Raw genomic sequence first — 19,440 nt, forward strand, 5'->3', positions numbered from 1 at the left:
GTTACAGGTGCATTACCTTTATGGTTTTTTTGTGAATCTGTTGCTTTTTACCTGCAGTACACAGCCCTTCAAACAGACTGATTATCATAGCTTGAGGTCTGATAAGGCAAAACAGATCTCTGTGTTTATATAACTTGCCATTGAAGCTTGGCCGTAGTAGAAAGGAGTTGCTGGTTGTATCTGGTGCCCTAGGAGAGCATTGAGAGAGGCAAAAGATTGCATGGGTTGTAAAGACTAAGTCAATGCCTTCATTAAATCTTCTGTCACCAGCTGATGACTCTGTGATGGCTTTGCAATCTGACAGCCCTGGGCTGCAGAGAAGCTCACCTCTGAAAAGATCTTGTGTAACAACTCTCCCTGCACCACCCTGAAGCTGTGGGCATCCAGGCTGCCCCTGTAAGCCCTCGCTGCCCAGCCATATCCAGGGCCTAGGTGAGTCTCTGGGCTCCCAGGAGCTATGCTGCTGGGATAGATGTTGCCCAGAAAGAGCTTCTGGATCAGGAGATCCAGGAGGATGTGAAATGGGCTCTTTTGTGGGCTGAAGGGGCAGGAAATCCACTGCAGTGTCAAATACAGAGGGCCTGTGGTGTGGCTGCTCCCATGCCCACTATGGTGGCCCGAGGGGCCTCTTAAAGTTGCCGTGAAACACCTCAGATTCTGTTCCTTCTCTGTTGCTCTTCAGTGCAGAGACAAATCCACGTGTCTGCAAAAGCATCTGAAATCAAAGAAGCAGCAGAAGTTGCCTCGCTGTCCACAGCTAAACAGGAGGAGGAAATGGGAGCTGCCATCACAGACTGGAGCCACCAGAACTTTAAGAACAACTCTGCACTCTCCTCCTGGCCATTTCCATGTTTGCAGGCTGCTGCGCTGCCGTGGGCGAGGTGCTTCCCCTCTCCCTAAATTGGGGGAGGTTCAAGCAGGCTGGAGCTTCTGCACGGCTGGAGGCCAGACTTGTGCTTGCTGAGTGGAGAACAGGAAGGACAGACTCATTCCACAGTGAGGGAAGGGCAAGCAAATCCTTGCTTCAGCCCTACTCTTTGCTTTCAAGAGTGCGAGAGATGAAGCCCAAGGACCTCTGTGCCTTGCCACCTTCTGTGGGTGGCAGTGTGGCTCCCTGATGCTGCTCTTGGCCTGTTGCTCCCAGCACCCTCGCAGCATGCTGTGGTTTGGCTCCTACCCTGGGCCATGCTCTTATCCTCAGCACAGAATAGACACCAACCTGGAGAGAAGCAGCAGAGGTTTCTTCAGTGTTGTCCTCCGCGGGCACGGCCGGGCCCAGCGCAGCGCAGCGCCCCGGAGCCGGCGTGGCCCCGGCGCCGGCCCCGCGGGCACGGCCGGGCCCAGCGCAGCCGCAGCCCTGACTGACAGCCGCCTCGGCGCGCTGACGGACTGCTCCCGCCGGGCGGGCTCGGCCAGTCACCGCTCGGCGCGGGCGGGCCCCGCCGCTCCATACGGCCGCCCGTTGGCGAGAGGACAAGGGCCCGCCTCCTTCCCCGCGCGGGGCCCAATGGGCCGGCGGGGCAGGGGCGTGGCGGCGCGGGGTTGGGCGGTGGCGGCGGGGCCGGGCGGGGCGAGCCGCCGCCGTGGCCGGGCCGGGCGGCGCGGGGGAGCGGCCGCGCCGCCGCCGCAGCGCCATGGCTAAGAGCCGCGGGGGCGGCGGGCCTGGCTCGCCGGGCGGCCGCCGCGGCCTGGCGGGCACCCGCGAGAGCCTGGCGGCTGAGCCGGGCGGTGACGAGCTCAGCTCCCTCGGCTCCGACTCCGAGGTCAACGGCGACGGCCCTGAGGAGCGGCGCGTCGACAAGTTCGGCTTCATCGTGGGCAGCCGCAGCGCCGAGGGGCGGTGAGTGCCGGGCCGCGCCCGAGGCCGGGAGCCCTGCGGGCCCGGGGGGCCGCTCCGCGGGGCAGCGGGGGGCGCTGGGCTGGTGGCGCTGGCGCCGCGCTGGCGTCTTCCCCGCCTCGCCTGGCGGCACCGCCGTGGGCTCCGGCCGCCTCTGCCGGGGCCGACGTGTCCCCCCGGCCCGCTAGCGCCCCTCGCCTCGGAGGCGCGTTTCACGCGTTCTGGCCCCGCTCCGCCGCCCTGGGCGCCGCGGGGACGAGACGAGCCCCCACTGGGAGTGCTCTGCCCCGCAGCAGAGCTGGGCAGCACCTCCGGGCTCCGAAGCGCGGCTGTGCGCCAGCCCGGCGTCCCACGCAGGCCCACCGCGAAGCTGCCTCATAAAACGCTGATGCTCCCAGGCCAGCTTTGGCTCTGTGGCACCTTAGTAAAAGCCTCCATGGCTGTAGAGAAGTGAATGTGGGGCTCTGCTGAGCCTGCAGAGTGAGACTCGTGGGATGTGCCAGCGTATGGGGGTCTGGAGCTGTTGTTTGTCCCCAGTGCCTCTGTTTAGGCTTCTTCCGACGCAGAGCTGATGATCTGCTCTGTGTGACCAAAGCTTGCCAGGCAGCGTTCCTGTCTCATGCTGTAAATCCTTTAAATTCTCTTGAGGGAATCACAGGAGCAGATGGGAAGGATCCCTTGCCTTTCTTCAGCCTCCTATGTCTTGGTGCAAGCAGCTAGCTGTGAGCTCTCTGCTGCTTGGGGTTGGGACATCCTGCGGTGTTACTTGTACCCGCAGCCGAGCGTGAGGCCGGAAGAGTGATGCTCCAGGTTCATGCGGGCAGCTCTCCTGCTGTGTGGAGCAGCAGTGGGGAAAAAGAGGCAGTGGAGGAAGCTGGGAGAGCCCCAAAAGCTATTCCTTCTTCTCCTGAGTCTCCTGATGGCTGATTGGGAGAAGGGAAGAGGGAAAACGTGCTGGGGGGCTGGAGCAGGCTTGGGGAGAGGCTGGAAAACAGCGCCCGCCTTGGGCGGGGGGAAGCACAAGGGAGGAATTGCTGAGCGCTGTAAGTAACGCCAAGGCCTGCTCGCTCCCTTTCCACTCAGTGATGTCAGTGTCTGGTTACCTTGAGGCCTGTTCTCATCCAAGCACTGGATTTCTGCGTGTTTTGGCCATCGTGCCATAGTTTGGCTCTCCTGGGTGATGGCTTCCTGCAAGGGGAACTTGTAGGCCAGTCAGGAACATCTGTAGCTGCTGGAAAAGCCAGCAGTTACTGGAGGGGCTGCGGCAAGGAGGGGAGGGCGGTTGGTCTCTGTTTGCAGAGGAAGCCGTCGCAGGAGCCTCCAGAAGGGCTCTCGCCCTCCCTGAGCCCCCGCAGCTTATGGCAGGAGGAAGTAAGGCTGCTGAAGTCAGCTCCAAGCAGTGCCAAGCTCATGGGTGGTCAGCTGGGAGACAGGAGGGCTAGCAGCTGTGCCGGCCCACGGCACAGAGCGGGACAGTGCTGGTGGCGAGGCACCCTGGAATGCGCCCTGGCCACCTCAGGTCCTGGATAGCTGGTTTGGTGGCATGTTTTTCCTCCTGGCAACAATGTTTTTGCAGTGACACCTGGCAAAGCAAGGGATCAGACCTGGCTCGGGCAGGTGGCCAAGGTGGCAGCTTGATCCTCTCTTTTGTGACCTTACCTAGGACTGACTTACCTGCAATTTGCAGCCTTGCAAGATGCTGCTGGATGCCCTTGCGGCCGACGCGAGGCCAGCATGACAGCCGATCTGGCCTGGCCCCTGGCCAGTGAAGCTGAGCTGTTTACCCCCCGCCCCAGCGCACATATTCTTAGCGCGTTTGTGAAGTTCCCCGAAGGTCAGAGGGATGCCGGGGATGCATGCTGGCATGTCTGAGCTCTCGTCCCTGCCTGTCTGCTCTGGTGTCAATTGGGCCAAGTGCCTCAGCTTCCCTGTCTGTGACAAGCAAAGTGCACGTCCCTCCCCTGTGCAAGAAGCCCTTTTAAGCTAGGAGCCTGGGGGCGCTAATTCTGCTCCCCCAGTACTGGTGTCCAGGGAGAGAAGCTGCTGAAGGATTGATTGCTTGGCTGCTGGGCAGGGCGCATTGCTGTCTTGGTGGCAGACTTCTCTGCCTGCCAGGATCACGCTTAGCTAATTCATGTATGCACTCAGTGCTGTACAAAGTGGGAGACCCTTTCCTGGACGGAGGAACTTTCCTGCCCATGGCACCTGCAGCCAGAGGCAGCTGGCTTGCATGTGTCCTTCTGAATGGACTGTTGCCTCTCGGGGCGCTTCTGAAGGTGCCATGGTGGCAGCCTCATTACTCAGGTGGCCTCTGTGCAGACATGAGTGCAAGAGGATGTCTCTGCTGTCATCCCAGCAGACACAGGCTGTCACTTGTATTTGGGCTACTCTGGCTGGGACATGGTTCATCGCGATGGCTTTCTCCTGTGGCTGCTCTACAGTCCTTTTGTCTTTGAGGCATGAGCAGCTTCCAGGAACAATTGCAGCTGACTGGCTTCAATGCTGCTTCCTGCCCTTGGCCCTTCTCCACGTGCCTCTGGTCTGGTGCTGTGTGTGCAGTGATACCAGCAGAAGGGGCTGGCTCCCCTCGCTGCCTTGTCACCCCCACTGGATGGGGTGGGGAGGGTCCCACAGCATCACTATCCCTTTGGGGGTTCAGCAGGCAGCAACTCCCCCATGTCAGAGCTCCTGGCCCTGGAGGTGAGTGGTTGCTTGCAGAGTTGCTTACAGCATGGTGGCTGCAGGTGCAGGGCACGGCCATCCTGGGGACTGAGCCTTCTTGCTGGCTCCCGCAGACACTGTGGGCACGCAGCACTGTCATGCTGTCCAGCAGGGCTTCGAGCTGCTGCCCAGGTGGCAGGGGATGCGTAAACAGGAGCACGCAGCCTCCCCCTGTGGCCGGCACAATCAAGGTTCTTCTAGTCAGAAAGGCTTTTGGGAAGAGCTGGCAGGGTAAGCAGGGCATTCCAGTACCCTGAACAGGCCCTCTCCTGCCTCCAGGCAGCAGATTTGCCCATGCCCTGGAAGCAGGGAGTGCTGGGGCCCAAAATACAGGCAGGCCCTGCTGCACCCATTCTCCAGCCAGCCAGGGCCCAGGCTCCTGCCTTCTTGCCATAGGGTCCTTCTCCACAGACTCTAGCGGCTTTCATGCAAGGGAGCTTCTACAAGCCCCAGCCTATGGCTAGTGGAGCAAGGTCAGATTGGGAGCCTCTCTGCACCAGGCACTGGGCTCCAAGGATGTTGGCAACAGCAGCTGGTGGCAGTACCCAATCCTGGTTTGCAGTTCTTGCCTCTGCTGCCATGTTGGGCCTGGTGGCACTGAGAAGGGCTGCGATGGGGGGGGGGGGGGGCTTTTGCCTGCAGCGTGGCACAGTGCAGAGGAACAGGGCCTGGCCACCCTGCTGCCTGGGGGTGACACCCTGGCTCCCTGCATACAGCACCTGGCACAGGAGGCAGGGTGGGAGAAGGGGATCCCTCCAAGCCCATCTTGCACGATTTGGCTGTGGGCCCTGACAGCTGGCTGCAGTTCCCCGGGAAGGCCTAGAGCAGAGCTTGCCTACTCCATCCTCTCAGCCTCAGCCATCTAAAATGCCTTTGGTCCTTGCTCTGTGCCCGCTGCCAAGCCAGCATCAGCTGGTAACAGCTTCCAGTCGGGGCTGGCTCAGCTCCCGCAGGACAGTGTCCAGATCCTGTATCCAGTGTCCAGCGCTCTTAAGCTTCCCACGCCTCTGAGAGCCCCAGCTTTTCCAGCAGCCCAGGCTCCCCCGGTATGGAGCCAGCACTCCCTCCACTCCCTGTGCTCTGCTGTAGTGCTGTGTGCTGGGCTGTGATCACAGGAGAGCTGCCTTTGTGGGAAACCTGCTGGCAGTGCTGTGCACTGCTGGCACTGGGGAAAGAGGAGTGGCTGCATTGAGCAAAGCAGATCATCCCTTCACAGCAAGTTCGCTGCTTGAACCGCACTTAAAAACAAATGCACTTGGCCTGATCTGACCTCGCTGCTGTGGGTGTGACCTTGCAGTGGAAGGGCTTGGGCTAGGGCAACACTGCCAGCTGGATGTGTCTCATTCAGCTCCAGGGAGCAGGGCTGGCTGCACCCTTCCCTGGAGAGCTCGAGGGCTCTCCATGCTACTTTCTGACTGCAACAGCTCTTAAGACAGTGTGGTCTGGGTGGAAGCAAAGCTCTCTGGCTTGCAGGTGCTCTAGCGATTGTACTGCCCTACAGCAGGCACCTGAGCTGAGGTGGGGCTGGACATGTTCAGAGCATTGCCCATGGCAGCAGGAGCCCAAGGCTGCTGGGTTTGCTCTTCTCAGTCTGGGTTTGGAGGTCTCTCCCAGGTGGATGCTCGTGCTATTGTGCTCAGCTTGGAAAGGCTCTACCCGCTCCTAGGATTGGTGCAGCATGTATCACCCCAGGCAGGCCAGATCTGCTCCTCTTTCCCCACTGAGGCTGCTCAAAGGGACAAAGTGCCACCTTGGGCCACCACCTTTTTGGCAGTTGCTTGAATGGCATCAGAAGCACTTGTGGGGATCGATTGCCTCCTGCTTCTGTGCACTGTGGAAGAACTTCAACTTTGTTGAAGTTGGTCTGCCCCCACTGATGACTTGAAGCTTCTGATCTCCTTGAGATACAGACACCGAGGGCTTGGCTGAGCTGTCTCTACTGCTTGCAGGCCCTGGGGCTTCTGGCATCAACGGATTCTTGCTGGAACAAGCTGATGCTCAGGCCCACATGGTGTCAGGGCAGTCACCGGGGGCTGGGACATGTGGGTCTGCTGCAGTCTAGCCATCCTAGAGTTGCCCTGTCATAGCATGGATGCTGCACTGAGCTACATGCCATGCATGGCTGGCTCAAGCAGCACTGCAAGCTGTCACCTCTGTTGTCAGTTCTGAGGCTGAAAGGCTTCCACAGGGGCTGGGTCACTCTGGCCCTCTCCTCCACCCAATAAAAGGGAGAGGATGCCTGGCAGGGCATAAGCATGTGGTTTGGGGAGTTCTGCAGGCCACACGGGCCTGTGCGTGCCCACTCGCGGGAAGTAGAGGTGGGGGAACAAGAGCAGCCTGGCGCTGGAGAGGCCAGGAAGCGCTGCGCTGGGTGAGGCTCTGCCGAGCTGACGTGGTGACTCTCGCCTGAGCAGAAGTGAGAGTAGGGCTGCAGTGCTCAGAGCTGAACTGTTTTTTATTTCTTGCCATCTCCCTGCAGGCTTTGGCTTGGATAGCAGCATCCTGCCTGGCTTGGCAGGGTTAAATTTTATTCCCGATCTAGGCTAAACTGTTGCTGGAAAACACTTCTCTCCCTCCTGGGGGACTCTCAGCTGGGCTTAGAGCCGGGCTTGGAATAGTGCCAGGCTTTTCGGGCGTGAGTATGACCAGAACTGAGCAGATAACAAAGGCTGGGGCGCCAGGAGCTCCGCAGCGGGGCACTTCTCAGAAAAACTCATTTACAGCAATGCTCCCTCCGCAGCAGGGGGCTGCTCTGTGGCTGCAACTTTCTCTGTGTGCAGTGCATCTCTTGGCAGGGGCATCTGAACTTGCTCAGCTTTTCTAATGGCTCTTAATGTGTTCCCCTAATTCCTTGCCTTCCAGCACACTCTTCTTGCTGGGCCTGGGTCCCCAGGGTTGCGCTGTTTTCTGCCTTGCAGCACTGCTGTCCCATTTAATGCCATGGGGGGTGCAGCGCAGGCTGCTCTCCTGAGGTTTTGAACAGCTGAGAAATTGAGGGAGGACAGTGTCAGGGTGAGTAGTTCTCCGCTGCTGCCAAACTGAGACCAGCGGGATCCGCTTCTGCAGGCTGTGGCTTATGCAGTGATCTTATAGGTGATGAGCGCTTCTAGCAGAGAGAGTCAAGCAGCTGCCAAAGTGCCAGTGCTCTTGAGCATGTCCTGTCCCTGCACAGCACTCCCAGCCAGTTCCATCTGACCTTCTGCCCCTGGGCGCTGTGCCCAAGGGATGCTGTGGTGATGGAGCCTAGGCCACAACGGGTAGATTTCCCTGGCTCTGGCTGGCAGGTTTGCCAGTTCCAGCTCCATCCCTCAGAGCTGTGACTGACGGCTCCTTGCTGTTCCGATCCTGCTGTGGTTCATGGAGAAGAGCTGTGTGCAAGCTGTGGCTGTTGCGAGGTGCATCAGCACCCGCTGATCCCCTTGGCGTAGTAGGGCTGGTATAGTAGATCCAGGGGCAGGTTGGGTTTGAGTGTGCTGTGGGGAGTGTGCTGAGGTGCTGCTGGGGATGAGAGGGCTCCAGTGATATAAAGAGGGTCTAAAGGCAGGGTTTGCTCTTTTACTGATGGACATCTCTTCCTGCCTCCTTGTAGGCTGGAGGAGGTACCCCTGGAGGTGCTAAGGCAGAGAGAGTCCAAGTGGCTGGATATGCTGAACAACTGGGACAAATGGATGGCCAAAAAGCACAAGAAGGTAGGTGCCTGTAACCATGCTGTCCTCCAGGGCATGGCTGGGGCTGTCTCCCTGTGTCACCAGTGTGGGTGAACAGGAGGTGACAGGGAGGGATTTCTGGGTACAGCGACATCCCCTTGAGGCTTTGGGGCAGTTACCTTGGCTGGTCTGCATGTCACTGTGTCCCACAAGGCAAACGTATTACCTTCAGATGGTGATATTGGCCCAAACAGGCCAGTCCTTCCAGTGACATTTGTTATTGTGGGAGGCAACTTAGTGGTTGGGACTGAGACTGAAGTTTGCATGTCCCCAGGCTAGGCTGCTCCTGCCCATGTCTGTTCAAAGGAATCATCCCATGGCCAGCGTCTGCTCCCTGCTGGGCTGGAGACTTCCTAGGGCTAATTTGGCTGCTGCTCTGCCTTGCAGACAGCCATGGGAATTATTAGGTCATGGAAACTTCTGATCTGAGCATCTTGTAGACCAAAAAAAGTTCAGAGTAGGAAATGTTTGAGCCTGGTGTATGTGCTGCTGGTCTGCAGGGCAGTCCCCACAGGAGACAGATCATCAACCAGATGGGTTGTCCCCGTCTCTTGAATAGTGCTGACTCGGTCCACACAGGACTATGCTGGTGTGTTGGGTGACCCCTGACCTCCTGAGCATGTGAAACAAGTAGAGATGAGATGCAACAGTTCTTAGGTTGTTGTAGTGTGTCTGTTGGAAGCAAGGAGGCTGCTGATGGATGGGCCAGCAATGTCGGAGTGGCTGGAGACCCTGCTTTTCCCCTCTTCCTGCTGGCAGTCTTTTTAGCACTGCTCTGCCCACCATGCTCCCCAGCGGCCTGCCATGCCTGTGTCACTCCTGGAGTGCTGTCTCTGCCCAGTGCGTGGTGAACAGCTGAGAAATCCCTCCATTTCTTGGCTGTTTGCACTGGATTTTGAGAGCTTTTCAGGATATGGTAGATGGGCAGTTTGTTCTGTAGGCAGCTTCCATCTCTGTATGTTCTCCAGACTAGGAAGAATTATTCCAGGCACCCTATCTCTGGCAGAGTCGCTCCCCATGTTTGTGCTGAGGTCCTCTGGGTCTCTGTCATGCTGCTGTGGTGTGTGGTCTGGTTTGCAGCAAAGTTGGTGCCTAGACTCCTGGATGGCTGAGATGGAGTCTGAAGTCTGCCTCTAGAGAGCTGCTCCTTGCGTGTGGCACCATGGCTGGCCAGCCTGGGCGGGGTCATTAAGGGAGGGTGCTGGGTCTGACCTTGGGCTGCTCTTGACAGTCCATATGCCAGATCAAAATGTGCCTGACTGCTTTCACACTAAGCCATGCCATGCTGCTCCTGGCACTGCTGCTCCAGTGAAGCTCCCCATGCCCCTAAACTGCCCCCCTCCCGTGCTTTTCCATCTCCTGTTACTTGAGATTGCTTAATGGCCCAGAGGTCTCCTGGGCAGGTTGGGGCTGAGATTTTTGCCAGTTTGTTTCACAGAATCAGTAAGGTTGGAAGGGACCTCTGGAGATCACGTAGTCCAACCCCTGCTCAAGCAGGGTCACCTAGAGCATGTTAGACAAGGTTGCATCCAGGCGGGCCTTGAATATCTCCGGAGAAGGAGACTCCACCACCTCTCTGGGCAACCTCTTCCAGTGCTCTGTCACTCTCACAGTGAAGAAATTCCTCCTCACATTCAGGCGAAACTTCCTGTGGTTCAGTTTGTGCCCATTGCCCCTTGTCCTGTCACATGGGACAACTGAAAAGAGTTTGTTCCCATCCCCTTGACACCCTCCCTTCAGGGACTTATAGACATTGATAAGATCCCCGCTCAGTCTTCCTTTTTCCTTTTTCCTTTTTCCTTTTTCCTTTTTCCTTTTTCCTTTTTCCTTTTTCCTTTTTCCTTTTTCCTTTTTCCTTTTTCCTTTTTCCTTTTTCCTTTTTCCTTTTTCCTTTTTCCTTTTTCCTTTTTCCTTTTTCCTTTTTCCTTTTTCCTTTTTCCTTTTTCCTTTTTCCTTTTTCCTTCTCCACACTTTCATGCCTGGGTATTCATTAGCTCACACCTGCATAGCTCCATGATCCTGAAATGCTCCATCCCTGGTCGGGATCCCACCAGAGTCATGGCCTCACATTTTTCATGTAGTCGAAAGCCCCCTGCACCACATGGTGGTCTTTGGCCTTTCCAGCCAGGCTGGAGAAGGGTAGATGTGAGCAAGTGGGTCCTACCTCTCCCACTGCTCTCCAGGGACTGGCAGTGTTGCAGGTGCTCTTTGCTTCTGGCATCCCTCAAGCCACGTTTGCCCTTAGTGCCCCAGAAGGGCATAGTGGGATCCTGGGGACCAGGTACTCTATATCCCCAGTGCAGGGGTGATGGCAGGACTCCATGCAAAGTCAACGTGGCCGAGCTGGCTTAGCCAAGAGCCTCCTCACCTGTGCAAGCGAGCAGTGTCCTTTGTTGAGGCCTTGGCCAGCCCCCAAGCGCTGCCTGCTGCAGCCTGGCTCGTCTTCCCACTTGGCCCTGACCATGCTGAGCTAGCCAGCTGGAAGGGCTGCTGAACCGAAGCTGCTCTTGCTCCCAGCAGTGGGGTTTCCTTCCTGCTCACTTGGCCAGCAGGAAGGGGAGCTGACTCGAAAAAGAGCTGTTGGCGGTGGAGGAGCTGCCTGCAACTGCCCTGGGCATTGCCAGCTGTGTTTCCTGTTAGCACAAAGGCCTCATGGGGACTGGGGCCTGCCCTGGTAAACAAGAGTACTGCAGGGAGGGAGCACAGGCCATTCCAGGAACATGCTGTGTGGGGCGCTGCTAAATGGCATTACTGCCATGCTGCATCAGGCAGCTTGGAAACACAAAAGCCCACTACCACGTTACACTGGCAAACGGAGAAAATGAGCTCTGGCCAGACAGGAGAGGCCCACAACTGCTAGTGCTGAGCAGAGAGCTGGGGCAGGAGTGGGTTGGCTGGTGCTCTAGCTCCCTTGCTGACCCGTCATCAAGGCTCTCCAGGGCTTCCCGGTGCCCTTTGGTAGAAAACCTGGCTCCTGGTCTGCCCCACAGGAAGCAGAGCAGGAAGACCTTGGGAGGCTTCTGTGGCTTACAGAGTCCTGGCACATCTTGGGCACTTGGCACGTTCCCCCTCCAAGTGGAGCATAAGGCACAGAGGCTCTGTCTCATACTGGGTTTTTGCAGAGCTTTATGCTGAGCAACTGTGTTGAAAGCACAAGTCTTGTTGGTCCCCACCTTGCTGCGAGCCCTGGCTGAGGACTCGGGAGTTGGCACTGCTGCTTCCCCAGGAGCAGTAAGATTGGAAGAGGACATCCTGGGGCCTCCAGGTTCTGTCCCTGTGCTGGCTGCTCTCCAAGGCCACAGTCGACTGGCAGGCTGCCACCAGGGCACAGGGCTGAGGCAGCCTGCAGGTATATCCCAGCTACCAACCTGGGAATGCTTTCAGAGTCAATGTCCTGCTGATCTGCTTGGTTTCTTTGAGACCTTCACAGCAACCCATAGTCCTGTCTCGATGGCCTGTCATGGGCTGCCACATTCCTGCCCCACACTGTGGCTTTGAGGAAGGACATGGCCTGGCTTGGACCTGCTAGGGCACTGGCAGTGACAGGTTTAAGTGACCTATGCTCCCTGCCATGGGGTTGATGTGAGCACTGCTTTGCCTGGACTTTGGTCACAGCTGGTGCCCTGTGCCAAGGAAACTTGGAGCTGATTGTAGGCATGGAGCCTGCCCAAGGGACCTCGCAAGCCCATGCTCCTTGGAGCTGTGGACTCCAGGACTTAGGCCTGCTCTTTTGTCCTTATTGCTGTACAAATGGAAAGGCTGAAGTGCTCAGCAGGGCACGTCTCCCCTGCCTGCACAAGCCACCCTGATATTTGTGCCTGATGGGCAATGCAGGAGAGCTGAGCTGGGGGGCCGAGGAGTTCTCTGCTCACTCTGCATCGGCCTGCCCTGAGAGCAGGTCAACGGGGAGCTTGCTCATGCGGCTCCACTACGTCCCTGGTGCTTCCCATGGGCCATGTCTAGATGGGGAGGAAACCACACTCTCCCCACCTTGGCTCTGGATTTGCTTTTCTATCCTGAGTGGCATCATGCTTGCAGGCAGACATGGGCTTTTTTTTCTTTTTTTTTTTTTTTTGAGCTATTTGCAAGGTGCAAGCCCTTGGCTTGGCTGGCAGCATGCATCTCCAGCTCCCTCTTGCTGCTCCGGCTTGCATCCAGGCTGGCATGCTGGGCAGAAGGGCGTGAGCAGACCCCAGCCTGCCTGGCCACGTGTGTTTGCCCTGAGATCCCTACGGTCTGTAAATACAAGGCTACATGCCATCCCTGCTGGTCTGTGCAGCACCGGCCATCTTTGTGGGACCTGAGGCAAGGATGTGAGGACCTGTTCTCTTGTCAGACATAGGGTGGCAGCAGCTGACCAGCCTGCCACTGCAGTGCGATGCCCAGCTGGCTGTGTCTAGCTCCTGTCTTGCTCCAGTGGCCTCTTTGCCCTGCATTGCGCCCCTCTTGATGACTGTGTGTTGTTCTCTCCGGCAGATCCGCCTGCGGTGTCAGAAGGGGATCCCACCTTCACTGAGGGGCCGTGCCTGGCAGTACCTCTCTGGAAGCAAAGTCAAACTGGAGCAGAATGTCGGCAAATTTGATGTAAGCCTGACCATGGTCCTTCCCACACCTGAACCTCCTGGGAGGGGATGCTAGTGTATGTGTGGGGTGCTGCGATGCTTGGCTCCTGCTCCCTCAAGGGCTGGAGTGTCAGCTGGAGTCCTGAATGCTGCTCGCTCCTGCTGCATGGGGGCAAGTGGTCCTATTTGCCCCAGTGAGACCTGCAAATGTGTTTTGAGGCCAACTAGGTGGGAATGGCATGTCCACGTTTGTGCTGCTGCATGGCCCTCTCCTCTCTCTGGCTTTGGGGTTCCCCTGTGCCTCTCTGGGCCTTGCAACTCCCCTTCTTTGTTGCAGCCTGCAGCCAGGGGCTCTGGGGAAGGCGATCAGCAAGGCAATGGGGCCACACTGCTCCGGGTGAGATGGAGCAGAGCATGCCACTCTATGGCACTGCTCACCCTGCCCTGCAGCAGGGACTGGCTCTCCGATCTTGGCTCGCACATTCTGTCAGCCTTTGCCCTGGGATTGAGCATGCTGGGCTATGTCAGCACATGAGGGGTCTTTGGCCTGCAGGAGAAAAAGCCCGTGGGAGAGCTGGCTTGAAGCAGGGGCACTTGCATCCCACCAGCAGCTCCAGACCAGTGTGGTGGCTGAGCAGCAGAGATGGAGCAGGCATGTGGGGCTGGGGAGGCCTGCAGTGCCCAACCAGACAGGGCTTGCTGGGCTGGGCTGTGACTGGCCACTCCGCTGGCTGCCTTCTTGCCATGGACCCTGCATGCTGGCATGGGGTTGGCACAGTGGTGCAGCAGGCCTGGTGCTGCTCACCTGAGCCCTCTCCTCCCCAGGAACTGGATCTCCTCCCTGGAGACCCCAAGTGGTTGGATGTGATCGAGCGGGATCTCCATCGGCAGTTCCCTTTTCATGAGATGTTTGTCTCACGTGGAGGCCATGGGTAAGTGGAGCTGCCTCACGTCTGGTACTCAGGAGCTGATGGACTGACACCTTGTGGCAGTTGATGTCTGTCCCAGCTTGCAGAGCTGCGCTCAATTCCTTGTGCAGTGTCACCCTATCTTGCACCACCAACTTGCAGAGCATCCGCAGGGGCTCAAAGTGTGGGCTAACAGGTTGACTTTTCCAGATGCTTGGTTCCTGGGTCACTGCTATCAGCACCAGCTCCAAAACACCAGCAGGGTGGGCTTGCTGCAGCAGGAAGGCAGATGGCAGAGGATGGAGGTGCCCAATCATAGTTTCCACATCACCCGAGAGAAGCAGAGCACTACAGGTCCCTGCGTGTCTGCACCACTTTGCTTACAGCCAGCTCTTCTCCCATCCATGCCTGCCTGGGAGATGCTTTACCTCACCCTGGGCCAGCATCCCTAGCAGGAGCAGCAGTGCTGAGAGACGAGTTGGCTCCTTGCCTCATCTGTCAGGACTCTGCCAGGGTGTTTCTGCAGCCCATGGGACCTGCTGAGTTGGCCGGGAGCAAAGCAAGGCTTTCGGCCAGGCTCCATCTTTGGACTCTTCCCACAAACCCGTCAAGGGCTGCCTGTCCCCAGGCTCTGCATGGGGAGGCTGTTGGGCTCTGTCCGTGCTGGCTCTCCACCTCTCCCTTGTTCCTGTGTCTCTGCAGGCAGCAGGACCTGTTTCGGGTGCTGAAGGCCTACACCCTGTACCGCCCGGAGGAGGGCTACTGCCAGGCCCAGGCCCCTATTGCTGCTGTGCTGCTCATGCACATGCCAGCCGAGGTACGAACACATGATCAGGAGGGCAGGCAGCCCTGGGGAGCCACTATTGCTGGAGAACTGGGACTGGTGGGAGGGTGCAGAAGGGTGCTTTGGGGTGGTGCCATGGAAGCAGAGGTACTCGCTGATGGGCAGGGTGCTCACAGCACTGCCTGAGCCAAGCTCCAGCCTTCAGCTCCCTGCCTCTGTGGTCCTGGAGGCTGCCCAAGTGTCTCCCTGCTCAGGGGAACTGAGGCTGTGTCTGTGGCATAGGGTGCCTTATGGAGCACCCCTCCTTCAGTAGCCTCTCCTGCCAAAGCCAGAGCAAAGGTGGGTGAACCCCTATGCTGCCTCCTCATGTGTGCCTGGTGTGAGGACCTGTTGGGTCCCTTGGAGGACCTGTTTGCCCTGAAGCATGGCCAACACAGGGAATTGCCCTTCAGCCCAGATATGCTCTGCCTCTTCCTGCCAGAGCTGAGCCTCCTTCCTCCTCTCTCTCATCCCTTGGAGCAAGTTGGGGGCTGCAGGGCTTCCCCTGGGGGCACGGGAGGTGTCTGCGTGCTCACCTGCTGTCTCTCGGCTTGCAGCAAGCCTTCTGGTGCCTGGTGCAGATCTGCGAGAAATACCTCCCCGGCTACTACAGCGAGAAGCTGGTGAGTGAAGGTCTGGCAACGTTTTTCGGGGTGGCAGAGGCTGTCTGCAGGCCACAAGCTCCTCCAGTTCCTTACCCCACTGGAAGAAGGGGTGCAGAGGGGAGCACTCCCATCTGCTCTGTGTGGTGCCAGGGCCCCCATCGGCACCCAGCACTGAGGGATGAGGGTTCAGTGTGTCTTTGCTGCTGGCATCCATGGGGCGCAGCACCAGTCTCCTAACCTGACCTGAAGATTATTCTCCTCTTCCTCTTGGTCTGGGGTGCTAGAACTGAGCACTGGGGAGCAGATCCCTGGGGCAAGGGCTGAGCTGGGGTTAACCCACTCGCTGTGGAGCTCAGTAGGGCTGAGCTGGGGTTAACCCACTCGCTGCAGAGCTCAGTGCTGATACTGTCCCTGCAGGAGGCCATTCAGCTGGATGGGCAGATCCTCTTCTCACTGCTGCACAAGGTCTCGCCTGTGGCCTACAAACACCTGAGCAAGCAGAAGATCGACCCCATCCTCTACATGACAGAGTGGTTCATGTGCGCCTTCTCCCGCACGCTGCCCTGGAGCTCTGTGCTGCGTGTCTGGGATATGTTCTTCTGCGAAGGTAGGAGCTATTCGTTGCTGTGCACTTCTTTCTCACGGGGGTTCGGCTACAGGTTGGCAGGGGGCAGAGAGGCCCTTCTCCTTTGGCGTCCCTGTGCCCGTGGGCAGTCAGCAAGCCCCCCAGACCCAAGGAGGGCACTTGTGGTTGCAGCAGGAGCATTGTGACGAGGTGACTGGCTGCTTGCTTGTGTCTGGCAAGTGGGAGCAGGCGAAGAGCAGGTTTGAGGAAGCTGTGCTCCTGGAATAGAAACCAGGCTGTTTATCTGGGGCCTGGTGGGGAGCTAGAGGGCACATTCATGTCTGTGTTAATACACACAGAGTCTGTAATCTGCTGTGCACCCCAAATGCCATCGTTCATCCTGACTGCTAGCGGAATGACGACTGTATCCCCCCCCATGTGCTGTGTTCCAGTGCTGCCTGGGTAGTGACAGCCTCCATTCAGCTTTGCCTTCTCTTGCCCTGCTCCTCCCCAGGCTGGGGTTACTCCTCTGCAGCAGGTGATGTAGTGCAGGGCCTGTTCTGTGCCCAGTCCTGTGCCCAGCAGGTCAGTGTGGTGCTGGGGCCCTGGCTTCCCAGCCTGGCATCGGGGAGCAGCTCTTACAAGGTAGTACGTCAGCAAATGCAAATCCTTGGTTATATCCAGCTGAGCATCCCCAAGCTAGCCTGAACTTAGAGCAGCTCTTGGGTGCTTTCTGGTGTGCGGTGAGAGCAGCCGCTCCTGCAGTCAGCACAGCTTCAGGCACCAGAAAAAGCAGCTGGTGCCCAGATGGGCAGCAGGATCCCAGCCAAATGTTGGATGGGATTAAGGGGAGCTTGGTGCACATAAGATTGGGGCAGCAGGGCAGACCTGTGCTGGAGCATCCCTTTTCCTCAGCAGCCTCACAAGCACAGCACAAGGCTGAGCAGACTGTGTCGTGCCATACTTGGTCCATGATTGTCATCGGGCTTTTTTGGAGGTCCATGGGAAAGAGGACACAGAAGCAACAGGTGGGATGTGGTGGCAGTGTCACTCCCTCCCCCCTGATGCTCAGTGCCTCACCTCCCTCCTTCCAGGGGTGAAGATCATCTTCCGGGTTGGCCTTGTGCTGCTCAAACACACCCTGGGCTCCTCGGACAAGCTCAAGTCCTGCCAGGGCCAGTACGAGACCATGGAGAGACTGCGAGCCCTCAGCCCCAAGATCATGCAGGAGACCTTCCTCGTGCAAGAGGTGAGGTGCTAGGAAGGGTAGGAGCACCCAGTCCACCCACTAGGCCACCCTGTGGGGCTGGGCTGCCCCTTGGTGGGCAAAGCTTGCACATAGCAAAGGCAGGTGTTCCTGGGCACCTGCCCTCAAAAGGCCTAGGCTTGGGGTCGGTTCTGTCCTGGGGTGGTATCCCGCACACTGCCAGGGTGGCCCCGCTGTAGAGCCAGCCCCCTGTGGTGTCATTGCTCTTCGGTCTCTATCAGGCTCGGGTGGCCTTTGGGTACTCTGTGCCACAGGGAGATTCCAATGGCATGAGTCTCTGTCCCACACCAGGTCATCGAGCTGCCTGTGACGGAGCGGCAGATCGAGCGGGAGCACCTGATCCAGCTGAAGAAATGGCGGGAGATGCACGGGGAGCTGCAGTGCAAGTCCCCCCCCCGCCTCCATGGCGCCAAGGCCATCAGCGATGCGGAGCCCCCCACCCGCAAGATGCTGGAGCCCGTGCCCTCCATCATTGTTCCCCCCGGGCCAGCCCCTGTGCCCAAAGCCCGCAAGAGCAAGGAGAAGAGCCGAGAAAAGGGCTTGAGCAACCCTGCCAATGGCCCCGGAGCTGAGGGCAATGGGATGCCCATCTCTGCCCGGGAGCTGCTGCACCCCCAGGTCTCTCCCCATCACCAGTCCAAGGAGAGTCTGAGCTCCCGGGAGAGTGAGGACACGTACTTGTAGGGCCAGCACATTGCTGGGCCCGCACACCCTGGGCAGGCCAGGCTCAGCTGGGCTGTGCACGCACCTGGGCCAAAGGACACTATTTCCTCTGCAACTGAGGGAGGGAGGAAGGGGGCTCGTGAGGCCTAATGTCATGGGTACTCTGGGCTGGGGGGATGTGGACGGGCTGATGCCCGGCTGGGCTGGGCTGGCCTGGCCTGGCCTGTGTGGGACTGTGAGGCACTGTGGCCCTGGTGTGCAGGGACCATAGGGGCACCCGCTCAGGGCAGAGGAGCTGCGTTCCCATGGGGACGTCTGTGGGAGCTCAACCAGGCAGGCAGTGACAACAGGCTGCACTCAGTCCTGCCTGCCCTGGGTGCTGTGCTGTCCCCACCCTGGCAGGGTGCTGGAACTGCGAGCAGTGGGAGCCCCAGCACAAGGTGTGGAGGGCCGCAATGCCCCTCGGGATGGTCTCCCTGTCCCAGAGCTGCCCCGTCGCCCTCCCCAACCCCTCAACCCTTGTCCCCCAGGGTCCCTCCTGCAGGTGCTGGTCCCCGGGGTTTATCCTGCCAAGCCCGCACTGGCTGGGGCAGACCTCAGACCCAGTTCCTGAGTGCCTGTGCCTCGTACAGCAGGACTGGGGGTACACGAGGAGCCGGGGGACTGGCCACCCTGCTCCTCTTTACTTAGTGTGGATGTATTAAGCTGTAGCCCAACACGTACCGGATTGACCTACTCACTGAGCCTATTTATTGTTCCTCTGAGCAGCAACGGTTGCAGGACGAAGGCTGGGAGCCGCAGCTGAGGGTGGTGAGAGGCAGCAGGGCTGGGTGCCCTGGGCTTACGCGGCAGTGCCGGCCTCACCACCAGGCTGGGGCCACGGCAGGGGCCTGGTGGTGACCATGTCCTCCTGGCACGCTGGGAGCTGCGGCGGAGGGGAGGGTAGGGCGGCCCCCTCCCTCACTGCTCCTTGGCTGGGTGCCCCCGCATGGCACTGGCAGGGGCTCCCTGCCATCTCCCTCTCTCTCTCTCTTTCTCTCTCTCTCTAAGGGCTGGGGGCAACTTTGTAAAATAAAGTGGTAAAAATGGTTTTGTACAAAGGGTAAATAAAGCAGGGTTGTGTAAAGGCGCAGAGTGTGCGGCTCGCTGGGCACCCACCACCACCACCCTCTCTCCCCAGAGCTGAGACCCGCTGTACTTGTGACTGCCATGCTGGAGCTGCGCTTGCTGGACCCGGCTCTGGCACAGCCACCCCAGCGGCTTGTGGGGGATGCGGTGTCCCTCCCCTGCCTCCAGGAGGGTGCCCGCAGGGTGAAAAATACCCCTGTTCTGTGGCGGCTATGGGCTTGCTGCCACCACCGAGATGCCTCTGCCCCTTCCAATCCCGTGTAGGCCCCGTTGTTTCCTCCCCCCCCCCCAGGTTTCTCTCAAATTCCCAGGGAAAAAATAGACACATGAAATTCTCCTGCTGCCTGGGTGGTTTCTGAGCTGCAGTTTAAAGAGCTGTCAGCACCGAGCCTTGTCCTCGAAGGGGGGCTGCACGCTTTGAGGTAGCAAAGCGCAGGCTGCAGGGCTTTGCATTCATTTACCCCGTGTTGCCCCCAGCTCTCCGTGCCACGCGTCCGCCGTGCCCAAGCGCTTTCTCCCTCCCCGTGATTCCAGCAGGCCGTAGTTGGGCAGAAAGCTCCATTTCTCCCCTCCGGAAAATCCTCTTTTTATTCCCTCCCCCGCCCCGCCCGGAGAGGAAGTGGCCGCAGGAAAGGACCTGCTGAATTTCTGCTC

General features: G+C 58.8%; 1 protein-coding gene across 1 annotated transcript; it reads left to right on the forward strand.

Moving 5' to 3' along the window:
- Positions 1-1,634: 1,634 nt before the first annotated feature.
- On the forward strand, positions 1,635-18,787 carry TBC1D10A (TBC1 domain family member 10A). Its single transcript, XM_062590305.1, has 9 exons — positions 1,635-1,840; positions 8,148-8,247; positions 12,742-12,849; positions 13,653-13,759; positions 14,438-14,552; positions 15,116-15,181; positions 15,581-15,770; positions 16,823-16,977; positions 17,287-18,787. Exons 1-9 carry the CDS (start codon positions 1,635-1,637, stop codon positions 17,677-17,679), a joined length of 1,440 nt encoding a protein of 479 aa, XP_062446289.1. The 3' UTR covers positions 17,680-18,787.
- Positions 18,788-19,440: the final 653 nt, after the last annotated feature.

Source organism: Rhea pennata, chromosome 17 (assembly GCF_028389875.1).
Source record: "Rhea pennata isolate bPtePen1 chromosome 17, bPtePen1.pri, whole genome shotgun sequence".
NCBI classification, from domain to species: Eukaryota; Metazoa; Chordata; class Aves; order Rheiformes; family Rheidae; genus Rhea; species Rhea pennata.

Coding starts and splice junctions, on each gene's coding strand:
- TBC1D10A (XM_062590305.1), top strand. CDS start 1,635: ATGGCTAAGAGCCGCGGGGGCGGCGGGCCTGGCTCGCCGGGCGGCCGC. Junction 12,850..13,652: donor AGAATGTCGGCAAATTTGAT/GTAAGCCTGACC, acceptor TCTCCTCCCCAG/GAACTGGATCTCCTCCCTGG. Junction 15,182..15,580: donor GCTACTACAGCGAGAAGCTG/GTGAGTGAAGGT, acceptor CTGTCCCTGCAG/GAGGCCATTCAGCTGGATGG.